This window comes from Syngnathoides biaculeatus, chromosome 6 (assembly GCF_019802595.1).
Source record: "Syngnathoides biaculeatus isolate LvHL_M chromosome 6, ASM1980259v1, whole genome shotgun sequence".
NCBI lineage: Eukaryota > Metazoa > Chordata > Actinopteri > Syngnathiformes > Syngnathidae > Syngnathoides > Syngnathoides biaculeatus.
This window is the reverse complement of record NC_084645.1, coordinates 12,336,875-12,354,426: the sequence shown is the minus strand read 5'-3', so window position 1 is coordinate 12,354,426 and position 17,552 is coordinate 12,336,875. Positions and strand designations below refer to the sequence as shown.

Genomic DNA, 17,552 nt, shown 5'->3' with positions numbered 1-17,552 from the left:
CCAAAGAGGAAAAGAACCATCAGGACTGTTATGGACACAAAGTACAAAAGCCAGCATCTGTGATACTATTGGGCTGAGTTAGTACCAACGCCATGGGTAATTTACGGATCTGTGAAGGCACCATCCATCCATCCATCCATCTTCTACTGCACAGGTTTCAAATTCAAGGCCCGGGGGCCAGTTCCGGCCGACCACATGATTTTATTTGGCCCGCGAAGCCACATCTCGAGTGTCAATTTCAATTATTCTTGTAAAAATTTCTACAAAAATTTCAAATTGTCACGCATCACAAATGATAAAGTTGAGATATTACAAGAATTTTTGCGTTACCAAACATGAATAGCTGAAAAACACATTACCCTTGATTTCTGGTTCCAAAAGTTGATCATAAATTGATGATGTAAATACGATAAGATGGTTAAATATTTGTATTGTTGCACAGTCATAACGGCGAGGGAGGGAGACTGGAGCAACAATGTGGCCTGTGAGAAAAATTAGTTTGACACACCTATTCTATCACTTTTCCGGGGTCAGGTTGCGGGCTCTATAGATTTAGCAGGGATGGCCAGACTTCCCTTTCCTCAGCCACTTCATCCAGCTCTTCCAGAGGGATCCCGAGGCCTTCCTAGGCCAGCCATGAGACATGGTCCCCAGCGTGTCCTGTTTTTTTCTAGTGGTACATGCTCAGAACACCTCACCAGGGAGGTGTCGTAGAGGCATCTGGATCAGATGCCCCAGCCACCTCATATGGCTCTTCTCGATGCGGAGGAGCAGCGGCTTGACACTGAGCCCCTCCCAGATGATTGCGCTTCTCACCTTATCTCTTTGGGAGAGGCTGGACACTTTGCGGAGGAAACTCATTTCGGCCGCTTGTATATGGGATCTCGTCCTTCCGATCATGACTCACAGCTTGTGACCATATGTGAGGGTAGGAATGGAGATCGACTGGTAAATTATGTGGAATGATATGGTAAACTATGAAGGCAACATTAATGCTGAAATGTACATACAAGTTTTGGAGAAACATACGGTGCCGTCTATGCAATGTCTTTTTCATGGTTGCCCCTGCTTATTTCAGCAAGACTGCCAAATCACATTCTGCACTTGCTAGAACAGTGTGGCTTCATATTAAAAGAATGCGGGTACCACCGCAGTCCACACCTGTCTCTCATTGAAAATGTGTGGCGCATTACGAAGGTTAAAATACAACAACGTGACCCTGGACTGTTGAACAGCTGATGCTGTGCATCAATCAAGAACAGGAAATAGTTCAACTTACCAAGCTTCAACAATTAGTGTCCTCAGTTCTCAAATGTATTTTGAATGTTGTTGAAAGAAAAGGTGATGTAACACACAGTGGTAAACATCACCCCGTCCCAGCTTTTTTTGGAACGTGTTGCAGTAATAAAATTCAGAATATATAATTATTTGCTAAAAATAATAGTTTATCTGTTTGAGGATAAAATGTGTTTGTAGTGTATTCAATTAAATATAGGTTGAACATGAATTGCAAATCAGATTTTGTTTTTATGTAACACAATGTCCGAACATCATTGGAGTTGGGTTTGTAGATGGAGATTTCAAATGTATTAACTTAATACTGATTTCTCCACTTTCCACCTAGTGTTGTTCCGCAAACAAATGTGATTGTGAGCAGCGAATCCATGAAGCAGGAAGATCCTTCCCTGGAAAATCTGCTCAGCAAGTCAGTTGCTCGTAGTCTTAAAATGCTTTGGAAACCTCTAAGAAGTTGCATGCAATATCGCACTTGGAGCATCTAATTTTAACCCCTCCCAATCCATAGTATAAACAAAAAAATAATTCTTAATTTGTGACGAGACAACAGTTCTGACATGACAATTTTTATTATAGTGATATATCACCACACCATTTTGTCTTAGTTATTCCAAGTTTTTGTGTGACCTGAAAGGCATAATTTTCGAGAACATTTTGCCAACTTCTGAGATGTATGATGTTTAGTGTCAGTTATACAGTAAAGTTCACAAGACTTTGACTGGTGTAATTTTTTTGTAGTTGAGGTCATTAATGTCCAAGTTACCATATTTTTAGCAAATGTAGTTTAACTCAGCACCTGTTTTTCGTGGTGGTCAGAAATCGAAAGAAGTGTGTCATAATCATTATTTAGAGGAATTTAAATCCTCATATTTATAACTCATGTTCGCCCCGCTATTCCCTGGCATTCAGTCCAGGGTCTACTCTTCTTCTCGCCCAAAGTCAGCTGGGATAGGTAGGATAGGCTGACGAGTGCATGTGACCCTAGTAAGGACGAATGGTATAAAAGAGTGGATGTATATTTGAATTTTTTTAGTTTATTTACAATATGTGTCTGACTTGCCTTACTAGAAGTGTCTCTCTTTATTATTTTTTATTTTTTTCATTTTTTTTAACTTTTTTAGTACGGTGGCTAAAAGGCGCCAAAACACAATCCTGGTGAAGGTACCAGGCCCTGAGGAGAGTCAGGAAGAAGTGGAGAGTGGCTCTGAGGCTAGTGACTCTGTTTCCAATGGTGGTCATCCCAACAATGCACAAAATGGACAAAATGTTACACTCATTACTCTCAACTCAGAGGGTAAGAAGTCACAGCTTCACCATGGCAACAAAAATGCATATACCTGTATAGAGCATATAGTGCATTATTTTCATTTACATACAGGCATTCATAAACTGATGTTTTGATATTAAAAAAATTGTGGTTTCAGTCATCACAAATCAACAAAAGTGCGGCCATTCTTGTATTCTGTTTTTCCTTTCAGGTTATACTCGTGCTTATATATGGTGGGCTGGATACAGTCGAACTATTTTGTAATGCAGATTGTACTTGCAGTGCCATTCATATCAACTCAGGTTAAGAGGACCATATTATCAAACCAGAGAAATATCTGATTAATTGAACAAAAATCAAAATGAACTTTGTATTATTATATTTTATTGAAGAACAAGTTACCTTTGCCAAAGGCACTGACCAAACGCAATTCTATCCCATGACAGACCTTGGCCTTTAGGGTTGTTGGTAACAGCCAGGATGGTCTTTTTCATTTTTATTTTGGACCACATGACTTCAATTTCCCCCAAAAAAGACCTGAATTATGGATTTGTTTAACGACAAAAGAAGTTTCCACTCTGAAGTGACCAGATGTCTCAGAGGCTGGGAAGTATAGTCGACAGGATGTCTGGACTCAGTTGTGTTTTACCTGGCATTTGTGGCTGTAACTACTAAGTGTAGTTATAGTCAACATTTTGCCAAAGTAATCCTGAGCTCATGTGGTTATATCAGCTAGAAATGAATGATGACTATTGATGCAGTCCCATCTAAGAGATTGGCGATCACCGATGTTCGTTTTCAGATTGGGTCCTTGCTCTCTACACCTTGAAACTCCTCCAGATTGCTTTAATATATGAATCACTAGAAGATGAAATATTCATATTCTTTGCTGTCTCACTTTGAGAACAGTATTTGAACGTTTTCATTAACTTTGCAAGGACACCACTGATTGGCTTTCAGTCTGTCATACTAATGTGTATGTTTTTTATCGTGGCCTTTGTATTTATACTTTTCAACAGTCTTGCCCTGACTTGTTACTTCTCATGTTTACCACACGAGGGTGCTGTTGTATTATATAAGTTGTGCTTCATGCACATACGCTTATCAGTTTAGTTTTTTTTGTCATCATTTGTCATCAGTTTAGCTTTTTGAGTGGACGGAATACATTTTTATACAATGAATGATTTTATTTTTTCAGGGTTCCTTAATGAGAGCTGTATGTCTGTGGTTTGAATGAAATCTTCTTTATATTTTTCAGAAGACTACCCTGGGGGCACATGGTTAGGTGATGAGAGTAACCCGGAGATGCGTGTTCGTTGTCCAGTCTCGCCAGCCGACATGCTCCATATCTCATCAAACTGCCGCACAGCAGAAAAAATGGCTCTCACGCTGCTGGACTACCTTTTCCATCGGGAGGTCCAAGCCATGTCAAACCTCTCTGGACAGGGTAAACATGGCAAGAAGCAGCTGGATCCGCTCATGATTTATGGCATTCGCTGTAAGTCCTGCCACTTGCTTGATTTTGTTCAGTTTTGTAAGACATCCTTGTGCTACTATTCAATGACTTTACAGTGACCTGTGTGTCAGTGTAGTTTTTTCCACACCACCATTGCATGATTTGTGTAGAGCTCATGATATATCAAAGTAATGCACATAAACCTTCACTCAGCCAGGAATTAAATCCTTAGCCCTTTGAATCAGTTAATGAACTCTACGAGAACTTCCCATGTTTTACCCTCTTGCCATTACAAAGCAGCATTTAATTGAACACAAAAATAGGGTAGAGTCTCTATTCCCATGGTGGGTTACAGCAACATGCATTCATCATTGCACACAAGCGTTAATGTGCAACACATTTTATAACATACCAGACTCTAAATGACAAGCACATGTCTGGAGGAATGACCTGAAAAGAGTCATGTTTAATTCAGTGAGGCCTATAATTCCTATTTGAATCCTGTAGCTACATACAGAATTTTGCACATGCGTATAACCTTTACTGTACGTCAGATTAGTGAGAGGGTGAAACGGTATGCCAGAACTGGAGCGTACCCAGTTGAGTGACTCACTTGGTGTTTCTAAAAAAATTTTTTTTTTTTTAAATTGAATGAAACCACACCTGCCCTTCCTGTCTGAACGTGTTCCGCCTGCTGGGAAAGGGTCTCCCCCCCAGTTTTGAAATGGTAGAATTGAGATTTGAATCCTATGAACAGTTCATTAGGGAGGCCACCTATAGCTGAAATCTCATCCAAACTTGTTTTACAGAGGGAGTTATGTGTAATACGACTGCGATGACACTCGAAGGTGAAGTAGTAGGAAAAAAAAATGCCCTCTGTTTTAATTAAATTGCTCCTTTGGATCATTCAACACTTTTGAAAAGGTTTAAGAATGTGTCAGTTCTAATGCCCTTTATTTGTGAGGCTGTAACAAAGTTGGCATTCACGACCTTCCTATTGTTAATACAGTATATGTGAATATAAGAATTATTTTTAATCGTATTTAATATCACTGCCATATAGTTCTTTTTTTTTTTTTTTGCATTTTTAGGCAATATTCAAGTGTGTGTACTATGCAATGATCGAAGACCTTCTTCTCTGTAGGCCACTTGTTCCACAAATTTGGCATCTCAGAGTCTGATTGGTATCGCATTAAGCAGAGCATTGACTCAAAGTGTCGCACTGCCTGGAGACGCAAACAGCGTGGTCAGAGTTTGGCTGTCAAGAGCTTCTCCAAACGCACACCTCGTGGCTCAGGCTCAGGTAATATATATAGATTACATGAAAAACATTTGTTCTATTCTGCATTAAAACTGGGAGTTATTTAAAAACAGATGACATTGTTACACAACACCTTGGACTAAAGTTAACTGACATAACAGTGACTTTTGCTGTGTCATTGGGCCATGGGGTCTCTGAAGCTGATACATTGTAATACGCAATTATTAACATGAACCTATTATTATGGAATTCTTATGCATAATTCCTGAGGACATTAACAGATTTTATTTTATTTTTAGCAAGTGTATATCAGTTTTGAAATTTTCACTAGTATTACATGAGGTGAAGAGTAACAAAGTTGCTTTGCTCAAAGGTGCATTGCCTGTTCTCTGAATGGAGACGAGCACCTCACCCATAACCTGTTCCATTATTCATTTGACTAGTTTGGTCTGTAGAGGACCATGAAAGTACCAGTTTGTGGTCACCCAGTAAAGCTAGACATTTATCATCCTAAATTGTACTTAGAGCCAACAGTGCCATGAAAAAGTATTGGCCCCTTTCTCAGATTTTTATATTTTTGCATAGTAACCCCACATTAATATTTAAGGTCATCAAACACATGCGAATGTTAGAAAATCATCACCCGAGTGAACTTTAAATGTTGTTTTTAAAAAGTAATTTCATTTATCAAAGAAAAAAAATAGCTTCCTTTACCTGTGTGGAAAAAGCCAAAAACAGACAACAAAATTAGCAGGCAGGATTTTAGAGGTCTCTTCTCATGATCTGTGTCCCGAGTTTGAGTCCTTTCCTTTGGACTTACACTCCATTGTCCAGGCTGCAGGACACAGAGGAGGAAAATGAAATTTGCCATCAGGGCTCTTCAGCTACTCATTTCAGACTCATATACACAGAAAGCAAAATGCACTTCAAAATTCCCTGAATTAAAAATTTTGTAAAGTGTGTGTGTGTGTCCGCAATTATGTGTTTTGTACGTGCTTTAAAGGTCAAGTGTCATGCCTATAAACATTCTAAAATAGATATTGTAATGAAAACTGCATATAACATTATTCACTTCAATGTCTATACGATAAAATAAATGTGAGTGGAGAGTGCGTCATCCATGCGGGAAGTTGCAGAAGTGTCATTTTACGACATCCAAGTGGTCGCCATATTGGCTGCATCCTCTATCTGTGATGTCACCCGGACATGCGCCAATGAAAACACGCGGTGCACCCTACAATGGGGGAAAACCACACCCTTTCTGACACGGAAGCTCTTTTCGAAAAGGAGAACACCACACAACCGAGTGAAGGTACCAGGGCAATATTACATTATTGCTTCGAGCCATATTCAGATAATATGTGATAACGGCCAAACCGCCTCCCTGTCCGATCAATCTCCACGGTGGAGATGAGTTATAGCGGGTCATCGCAGCCGGCTGGTGTGGCTCATTTTCGGCGCTGAGGTGGCTTATAATGGAGCCGAGCCGTGCTGCTTTAGCGGGTTGTTCATCGCGGAGTACGCAATGAACAACACCGTCGAGCTAGGGCGCTTTACTGCGTTGTCGTCGCACGCGGCTGAGTGGGGCATTGTCAGCTTTGTTCTTCTGAGCCGCCGCTGCCCGACGTGCACCATTCGCCGAAGCTGTGACCGGCGAACGCGGCACCTCAGCCAGTGTGGGTCATTTTTAGTGCCGAGGTGGCTTTTCACGAGCTACCCTCCCGGAAGCAAATCTAATGGAAACAAATTAGTCCACTTGAGGGCGGTGCTGTCCTTTACTTTACTTCCTGCTTCTTCTTAAAAACAAATCCCTTGAGAGGATTTTCATGGCGGGAATTACAAAAAGCTGTATACGTCAAAATCATGTTTTGTGGTGGAAAAAAAACACATAGATCCATGTCGGCTGCCATTTTTTCATTAATATGCATTTCATGACAGTGGCCCTTTAAGATTCTGTTATCTCCTGTTAAATTGCCTCTGGGGGAGAAATGAAGCGAATTGAATTGAACTGAGCTGAACCGAATTGTCTCAGACCGTTGCCATACTATGGCATCTGTAAAGTGCTTTGGCCCACTTGCCATCTAAAGTCTCATACATTTGGTTCGTACAGGAGTCTCATAAATTTGGTTCATACAGGTGTGCTGATGCGTGCCCAAGTTAGTTCAACTTGTACTCAATTGGCATGTTTGAAAAGTGGCCAATGGAATGGAACACTTGGTCAAGCAATTTTACATGTCATGCAATCACCATTATTGTAATGTGGTCATTCCTTACCAATTATTAATGATGATTACCTTTCATAATATGCATAGTCATGCTCACCATTATTGGTGCACCTTCATTTTTTTCCATAATCTTAATATATTCAAATGTACCAAACATATAAAGGTATAATCAAGATCCTTTAATTGAAGGTTCATTTATTTAACAAAGATTTTTTTCTTTCATTTTCATGTAATTTCGAAGAAAAAAAAAAAGAAACAAAACAGCAGCAATATTGACAGCCAACTCAATATTTGGTTACATACCCTTTGGAAGTGATGACAGCGACCATGTACCCATGTTGAAGCTTTTTGCTCTTAGGTGGTATTTTCTCCCACTGCCTTTGCAATGTGTTCAAGCTTGTGAACCTTTGCGGAGTTCTTTTCCTCAATGGCAGATTTCAGCTTACCCAAAAGATTTTCAATTGGATTGGGTTTGGTGGCCATTACCAAACAGTGTGAATACACCCTAAGTGTGAGAAGGCTAGTTTTCCAAATAGCTTGTTATTCATTCTTAGTGCTGACAGTGATAAACGTTTAATGAGAACTCTTAAAAAACAGTATTTATTGATACTTTTTTTTAATTTTAGATTTTTTTAAACATTCCATTGGTATGATTTTCTTTATTTTATGGAGTGTGGTGCAGACCTTATAACCTCCTTTTGTTGCTATTTCTTGATAATTGGGGCATGTGGTGCTGTAGTGAGTCATTTGACAGATCCACTCAGCCATATGAGGCTACTGGTGAAGTGTTTAGAGTTTGAGGTTCATAGTTTGGATTACTAGTTCAAGAATCCCTGTTGTGTGTAAATGTCTGGAATACACATACAACACAGGATAAACAACCATGTCCACAGATGGCCCGTTTTTTTTTTTTTTTTTTTTTAACAAAGGTTTGATAGGTTTGTATTTTCAATTGTATCATATGCAAGAACAATAGTGGAACACAAAGTCATCACTTATTTTGGCCTTTTCATTTTTGGATGTACTGCTCGATGATCAGACTAACTGCACTATACTTTACAGTAATTCCCACAGGAAACATCTAATATACCCATACATAATACACGAATAAAGAATGGGGGACGTTATCACATGCTGTCTTTAATGTGTGCTTGAATCAGTCATAGTTAATTTCTAATCCAGACAACAAGCACAAAAGCGCCTGTGTAACAGTGTTTCTGCTTTGTAACAGACGGAGGTCTTGCAGAAGAGACCACCCACATAGAAACAGCCACCCAACAGACCCTGCACTACACACTGGCTAATCAGCAGGTCCAGTTTCATCACATTGGAGAGGATGGACAAGTTCAAGTGGTGAGTATCGGTAGTTTGTCATCCCTTGATAATTGGTCATGTCCTTCATATCGTCTTTTATATGTGTTAGTGTTTTCGTGGTCGAAGTCCTGCTCACTCCGAGTTATGCGTTCATATGCGAATGAAGAGGATTACAGTTAGACTCTTCACCCCACACCATGAACAAGCACTGCTTTGCTGTGCCCCCCAAAAAAATGCAACCGTGTAATGGATACAGTATTGGTTTCATTAAACCACAAAATTATTGTGCAATAATCAAGGAAGAAATGGATTGCCACAAAGAATTGCAAACGTACAACAACAAAAAAGGAGTGTGGAAATATATTATATATTTATAATTGCAGGCCGGTCACGATAATAATTTTTAAAAGATGACATATCTTCCCCAAAACTAACACGTTAAACAAAAAAAATTAATGCCTCAGATACAATAAGAAATATGCCCCCCCTTATTATTTTTTATTTATATATATGTCGGTTGTGTATCAGTATTGTTATGATTATTGTTATGATTGTTATGATGATAATTATTCATATTCATTTGAGCATTCTTTTTCTGGACCGCTTATCCTCATTAGAGTGACTGGTGTTCTGGAGCCTATCCCACCGAGCTTTAGGCAGCGAGCACGGTGCACCCCTAACTGGTTGCTAGCCAAATGCAGGCCACATATAAACAAACAAGCATTTGCACTCACATTGATTATTTTTATTATTGTCATTATTTCCTTTCTTGTTTCTGTATTAAATTTTTTTCCTTTACTCACTGATATGAATTCTCCTCTGACTGAAATAAAGAGGTGCAAGTCTTGCCTACTCTATATATCAATTTATAATCACTTTAGCACCCCAGACTGAATTAAAATTGACCATATAGATACCTCAATTAGAATAAGCACACCAAATCTGAATGGAATTTAATTTGGTTTTACAGGAATGTTTCGTCGCGACAGAAATGCATGGTAAATATGGCGCCTCTGGACAGAGTTCTTTATGCCAGTGATTCCCAAACAGTGTGCCGGGGTACATTTGTGTGGCGTGAGTGCTCTTCAGGTGTGCTGTGGGAAGTTGTCCAATTTTATGTAACTGCTAAAAAAAGAAAAAAAGGTTTATTCCAAGAAATAATTTATCTTTATTCATCTATTTATGTCAGTGAGGCACAATGACAGACAGAACAAAAAAATCCTCTTCTATTAGATGGCATTAAGCACATACAGTAATTAATCGATCCATTCTTGGTGACATTTACTTTTGTTGGTGTGCTGTAGGATTTTTCAATTGTAAAATATGTGTTTTAGCTCTGTAAAGGTTGGGAATCACTACTTTATGCAATGCAGGTCTTGTTTATGAGTAGAGTGCTATGAAAATGTATTGGCCCCTTTCTCAAAATGTTTTACTTTTGTACATCTTCTGTACCTTAAGGTAATCAAACACATGTAAATATGAAATACATCCCATGAACTCAGTCTTTTTTAAATGTTGATTTATTTTATTAGGCGATAAAAAAAACCCTATTCAAAGTTACTTGGTCCTATGTGGAAAAAATAATAAACCCCCCCTTGTTAAATCATGAATTGTGGCTAACCAAAATTTTTAAACACAATGAAGCCTGATTACCTCTAGACCTGTTCAATCAAAAAATAAACTACAACAACAAAATCAAGTCGGTGACAAAAGCTGTTGCAAAAATCCAACAAAATGACGCGTTCCAAAAAGATTCCATAATAGTTGAGAAATTAAGTAATTGAGATCTATAATTCTGTAAAGGGTCACAAAAGCCACTTATAAAGAGTTACTTGCTGTTATTAATGGAAATGAGAATTATGGTTTTTAACAGAAAATCCTGAAGGACCTCATGTTGAGTAGCACTTTGGCTCTGCACCACCATAATGATCCAAAACACACGAACAAGTCAACTTCTGAATGGCTTAAAACAGAAAAACAAAGGTTTTGGAGTGCCCGAGTCAAAGTCCAGACTTGAATCCCATAGACCTTAAAGGAGAAATCCAGTGCTTTGGATTAACAGTGTATCCAATAGGTCATGTAATATGTACCCTGTTTTGACAATATGATGTTAAATCCTCTCTCATTTAAAAGTGTTTTGAGAAGATTTTTGTCGACAATTCCGAATTTTCAGGGGCGCTGCCATTTCCGCAAGTCACATGATCTACATGGGCGTATGTGACGTGTACCGTGCCGTTTGAAACGCTGGCTTACATGGGACACTATTATGCCCACCGCTGATTTCTCGGATTTTCCCCATCTGATGAAGAAATAGCAGTATTGGTTGATCGGGAAGACAGAGGAATACTTCCATACAGATTTGATCCTGTGGCTGTAATTAATGTTGAATATTCTGATGGTTCTTCGGGCGGAATGACGCTGAGTCTAACTAGTCGAAGGCAGCAGGCCGTGAGCTGAGCTTTCAGGAGGTGGAGGCCTTTAGCCGAGCTTCGTTGGTGGTGGAGACCTTTAGCCTAGCTTCGGCGTCCAGAGCGAACGGCCTCCACCGCCTGGAAGCTCGGCTCCTGGCCCACCGCCGCCCGCTTTGTTAGCCCCGGACTCCGAAGCTAGGATAAAGGTCTCCCCGGACATCGAAGCTTGGCTAAAGGACCCCCACCAGAGCTCGTAGCCCGCCTTCGGTGGCAGCGGAGGCCTTTAGCCTAGCTTCGGCGTCCGGGCCTAACTGCCTCCGCCGCCTGAAACCTTGGCTTACAACCACCGCCAGAGCTCGCTTGTCAGACTTTGCGTCATTCCCGAACCATCCGCGGCTGCTGGCCCGGAGCTCCCGGGGGCCTTTGTTTATGCACTTATGTCGTGCGTAGGCCTCCGACTAGTTAGACTCAGCGTCATTCCTCCCGAGGAACCATCAGAATATTCAACATTACAGCCACAGGTTCAAATCTGTAAGGAAGTATTCCTCTATCTTCCCGATCAACCAATACTGCTATTTCTTCATCAGATGGGGATAAATCCGAGAAATCAGCGGTGGGCATAATGGTGTCGCATGTAACCCAGCGTTTCGAACGGTACACGTCACATACGCCCATGTAGATCATGTGACTCGCGAAAATGGCAGCGCCCCTGAAAATTCGGAATTGTCAATAAAAATCTTCTCAAAACACGATTAAATGAGAGAGGCTTTAACATTATATTGTCAAAAGAGGGTACATATTACATGACCTATTGGATACACTGTTAATGCAAGCACTGGATTTCCCCTTTAAAGAGGCAGGTCATGCTCGGAAACCCTCCATCTTTGCTGAATTAAAATATTTCTGCAAGGAAGAGTCGGCCAAAATTTCTTCATAGAAAAGAAGACTCATTCCCAGTGATAGAAAACACTAGACCTCAGTTGTCATTGCTGAGGATGGCCTGAGCAGTTATTAGTTGTAGGAGGCTATTTTTTTACAGAGGGCCAGGTAACTTTGAATATATATTTTTCTCCTTAATTAATGAAATCACCATTTAAAAACAACATTTTAAGTTGACTTGGGATATATTTGTCTTATAAACACATTTGAATATCTTTAACTTTGAAGTAGGGAAACTATGCAAAAATATAAGGATTACAGCAGGCGAATGATACATTTCACGGCACTGTTCCTGTAAGTTGTTTTTACCATTTTATTGTTGTTGTTTTCCTTTCGGCTTGTCCCTTTCGGGGTTGCCACAGCGTATCATCCCAGATGAACTGCATATATATGTTTGGCACAATTTTTACACCGGATGCCCTTCCTGACACAACCCTTCTCAGGGAGTGGAGGCCCCAGTGGGATACGAATCCACAACCCCTGGTTTACCAAACCAGTGCTCTAACCACTAAGCTACGGGGCCTTTTATTATTATAAACCTATAAAAACGATCCGGACTCCTATACTGAATATACAATGAACCTCTCTCTTGATAAGTGACGTTGAAGACAATGGCCGCATGCCACATTGCTGTTCTGATTCAATGTAGTGCACATCATGTTTACACCCAGTCAGAATAGATCTTGTCACATGTAAGAGATCTTCTCTCCTCTACCTCTGGAGATCCGGGACAGTTGCTCTGGATTGGAAGACTTGGGTGGTGATCCCCCTTTTAAAGAAGGGTGACCAGAGGGTGTGTTCCAACTATAGGGGGATCACACTCCTCAGCCTCTCTGGTAAGGTCTATTCAGGGGTACTGGTGAGGAGAGTCCGTCGGGAAGTGGAATCTCTGATTCAGGAGGAGCAATGTGGTTTTCGTCCTGGCCGTGGAACAGTGGACAAGCTCTGCACCCTCGACAGGATCCTCGAGTGTGCATGGGAGTTCACCCAACTAGTCTACATGTGTTTTGTGGACTTGGAGAAGGCTCGACGGTGTCCCTCAGGAAGTCCTGTGGGGGGTTCTTCGGAAGTATGGGGTACCAAACCCCCTGATACGAGCTGTTCGGTCCCTGCCCGACCGCTGTCAGAGTTTGGTCCACATTGCCGGCAATAAGTCGGACTTGTTTCTGGTGAGAGTTAGACTCTGCCAATGCTGCCCTTTGTCACAGATTTTGTTTATAACTTTTTTGGACAGAATCTCTAGGGCAGGGGTGTCCAAACTTTTTGCAAAGAGGGCCAGATTTGGTAAGGTGAAAATGTGTGGGGGCCGACTATTTAGCCTGACATTCTTTGAACCATTAACATTAAATACAAATTAACTTTTTGGGATTTTTTTTAATTTAATTACAAATGGCATACTTTTACTTTTACATTTTTTTTTACATTTAGGTTTTTACCGAAATCACAAACCACAAAAAATTAAGAAAACTATAAAGGATATCTAAGTTCATGTGAAACATTACATATTATTCACTATTATATGCTCACTGTAGGAAAAGTGCTGAAAACAAAACAATGATCACTGCATATTCAAACTGTGATTTTGACCATCACAAAAAAATGAATTAACTGGGATTTAAGAATTTATTCAACTCAGAGGACTTAACAAAGGTCTTGCCTGCACTAATGTGAAGGGTGATACTGGGATCTTGACTGCAGTATGTAATGTAGTCCATGTCTGGCTCAAGAGCAGTGGTTTTGATGCGCAAGACGTCACGCAGGTGAGAGTCACTCAGTCTCGTCCTCATGCGGCTCTTGTTAATGTTCATAACGGAGAATGTCTTCTCGCACATGTATGTGGAGCCAAACAAGCTCAGCATTTTCTTAGCAAATGTCCGAATTGCTTGGAACCTGCCTTCATCCAGCTGGCGGTAGAAGTTGACAAGAGGGAGCTGTTGGTGCCGACTGCGATGCTCGGCGTCACACTGCAGCTCAATGAGCTCCAGTTGCAGGTGGTCTGGAGCGTCATCAGGGTCCACGGAGAAAGGAGAGGAAAAAAGCGTGATCTCCTTTTCAATAGCTGCAAAGTCCCGAAAGCGCTGCTGAAACTCCTCAACCAGAGATGAGATGTCTGCTGCATACTTTGTCATTTGCGCACTGATATTGATCTGTGGGAAACTGGTCACAATTTCCTGCAGCGACGGGAAATGTGCGGTATTGGGCTGCGCCTGTGACAGGTGTCTTTGGAAAAGTAGCAGCTTGGTCCGAAAGGCTTTGATGTGTGAATACAGTTGGCTTACCACTGCATTTTGCCCTTGAAGGCTTGTGTTCAGCGCATTCAGATGTCGCGTTATGTCAACTAAAAATCCCAAATCAGCCAGCCAAACAGGATCATTTAATTGTGTCATGGGTTGTCCCTTTTTAGTCAAGAATTGTCCAATTTCCTCCCTGAGAGAGAAGAAGCGCTGCAGCGCAGACCCCCGACTGAGCCACCTTACGTCGGTGTGATACAAAACATCTCCGTATTCAGCCTGGATGTCGAGAAGAAACTGTTGAAACTGGCGGTGGCACAGCGCTTTGGAGCGAATATAATTAATAGTCTTTATCACCGGTTTCATAACATTATCATATTTCATATATTTGGCACAGAGAACTTCTTGATGAATAATACAGTGGAGTTTAATAGCGCTGCCTCCTTCTTCGCTGACTTTGTTACAGACAAGGCTTGATAATCCACTCCGCTCGCCAGCCATGGCAGGTGCGCCGTCCGTAATAATCCCGGTGACTTTATTCCACTGTAGTTTCATGTCATCTACGGTGGAACAAACAGAAACAAATAAATCCGTTCCTCTTGTTTGGCCCTTCAGACTCTGGAGGTCCAGAAGCTCTTCACTCACGTTCATGTCATTGTCCACTCCTCTTAAAAAGATCAGTAACTGAGCGGTGTCGGACGCATCCGTGCTTTCATCGCACGCTAACGAGAAAAAGTCAAACTCAGTTCCTTTTGCCTCTAACTGTCTCTTAATATCTAATGAAACGTCTTCAATTCTCCGTACCACAGTATTACGAGCCAGGCAAATATTGGCAAACTCTTGCTTCTTCGCGGGACAAATTTTCTCAACCATTTTCATTACACAGTCTTTAATAAATTCACCCTCAGTGAAAGGTTTGCAGTGCTTTGCAATCAGCGTTGCCACTTCGTAGCTTGCCTTTGTGGCATTTTCATTTGACTCACGGACTCTTGTGAAAAAGCTTTGCTGTGCCGTTAAAACAGCTTCCAGTTGCTTCACTTTTTCACCGCGTTTGTTCCCAGTTAGCTTGTCGTAGCTAGCATGTTTCGTCTGGTAGTGCCTCTCCATGTTGAATTCCTTGAAAACAGCCACAGTCTCTTGGCAAATTAGGCAGACACAGTTGTTTCGTATTTCAGTGAAAAAATACTCAAATTTCCACTTGTCCTGGAAGCGGCGGCCCTCGCGGTCAACTTTCCTTTTTTTGTTTACAGACGCCATGTTAGAAATGGGCTGGGCTGAAACGATCACGCAAGGTCAAGGGTCACGGCGGCCAGTGTGCGGCCACAGGGCTACTGCCATCTTCTGGTGAAATGAAAAATATGAAAAATAGCTTTTTGTACACATGTATTTTATACTGTGGTCAACAGTGCTGGCGGGCCGCATATTATTGATTTCATGATAGAGGCCGCGGGCCGGTAAAAATTTGTCCACGGGCCGCAATTGGCCCGGGGGCCGTACTTTGGACATGTCTGCTCTAGGGCGAGCCGAGGCATAGAGTGTGTCCGGTTTGGTGGCCTCAGCATCGCATCTCTGCTCTTTACAGATAATGTGGCTTCATGAAGCTGTGGTCTCCAGCTCTCACTGGAGCGGTTCACAGTCCAATGTGAAGGGAGTGGGATGAGAATCAGCACCAACAAATCTGAGACCATGATCCTCGGAAAAGGGTATTGTGCCCTCCCTGGCTCGGGATGAGATTCTGGCCCAAGTGGAGGAGTTCAAGTATCTTGTGGGTCTTGTTCACGAGTGAGGGAAGAACGGAGCAGGAGATCGATAGATGGATCGGTCCAGCGTCTGCAGTGATGTGGACTTTGTATCGGTTCGTTTTGGTAAAAAGTGAGCTAAGTCGAAAGTTGAAGCTCTCAATTTACCGGTCGATCTACGTTACTATGTTACTACTATGGGCATGAGCTGTGGGTCATGACCGAAAGAACAAGATCCCGGATACAAGTGGCTGAAATGAGTTTCCTCCTCAGGGTGGCCGGGCTCTCCCTCAGAGATAGGGTGAGAAACTCGGTCATCCAGGAGGGGCTCAGTCTTGAGCCGCTGATCCTTCACATTGAGAGGAGCCAGATGAGGTGGCTGGGGCATCTGATTCGGATGCCTCCCGGACGCCTCCCTGGTGAAGTGTTCTGGCTATGTCCCACTGGAAAGAGACCCCGGGGACGACCAAGGACACGCTGGAGAGACCATGTCTCTCGGCTGGCTTGGGAACGCCTTTGGATCCCTATGAAAGAGCTGGAAGAAGTGGCTGGAGAAAGGGAAGTCTGAGTATCCCTGTTGAAGCTAATTCCCCCACAACCCGACCCGGAAAAGTGGTAGAAAATGGATGGATGGAAGGACTTGGTCCGGATGGCATACCTGTGAAGGTATGGAAGCATTTAGGGGGGGGGTGGCGGTGGAGTTTTTGTCCGTCTTATGTCTGAGGAATGGAGGAAAATTGTGCTGGTGCATTTTTAAGAACAAAGGTGATGTGGAGAGTTGTGACAACTATAGAGCTCGTGCACCTACATTATAAAATCATGTGACATCGCCATATTGCTGGTCTAAAAAAAGCATTGTTGACAGTTAATTCCATTGAGATGAAACAAAAGTATCTCTTATAGCACGACATCCAGAGTTTTGTCTGTTAAACATTTAGACCAGGGGTGTCAAACTCCCTTTGGTCTGCGGGGCGAATACAGCTTAATTTGAGATCAAGCGGGCCGGACCAGTAAACTCATTGCAAAATTACATAGAACTAACAATAAGCCCACTTTTTTCCTTTGTATTAGTCACTAATAATTAGTGCAAAGAATGAGTAAATTATCAAAATGTTTATTAACAGAATTTTCCTTTTACATTATGAACAAGAGAATAACATAAGAACATAAAGTATGTGCAATTTTAACAACACTTTTACACAGTTAAACACATATTTAAGTGTGTTGTACATAAAACTGATCACAGAAATAGTAACAATGTTCCAAAAACATTTAGTACCAGCCTTGTGGAACTTAAAAACACTGTTTTTCAACATCTGGAAAGCAATTTGAACAAATGAATAACTTTCACAGCAATTATTCGTCTTGCTTGGAATTTGCCCTTGAAACTTGACATCGTTTATCCTGCACAAG

General features: G+C 41.4%; 1 protein-coding gene across 3 annotated transcripts in view; it reads left to right on the top strand.

The window, feature by feature from the left end:
* Positions 1-17,552, top strand: part of banp (BTG3 associated nuclear protein) — a 75,521-nt gene that overhangs the window by 8,638 nt on the left and 49,331 nt on the right. For all 3 annotated transcript variants that reach the window (XM_061822034.1, XM_061822035.1, XM_061822036.1), the window contains exons 5-9: positions 1,625-1,705; positions 2,418-2,590; positions 3,822-4,061; positions 5,164-5,322; positions 8,737-8,858. In XM_061822034.1, the coding sequence (XP_061678018.1) occupies positions 1,625-1,705; positions 2,418-2,590; positions 3,822-4,061; positions 5,164-5,322; positions 8,737-8,858 (775 nt within the window). The remainder of the gene's footprint in view (positions 1-1,624; positions 1,706-2,417; positions 2,591-3,821; positions 4,062-5,163; positions 5,323-8,736; positions 8,859-17,552) is intronic.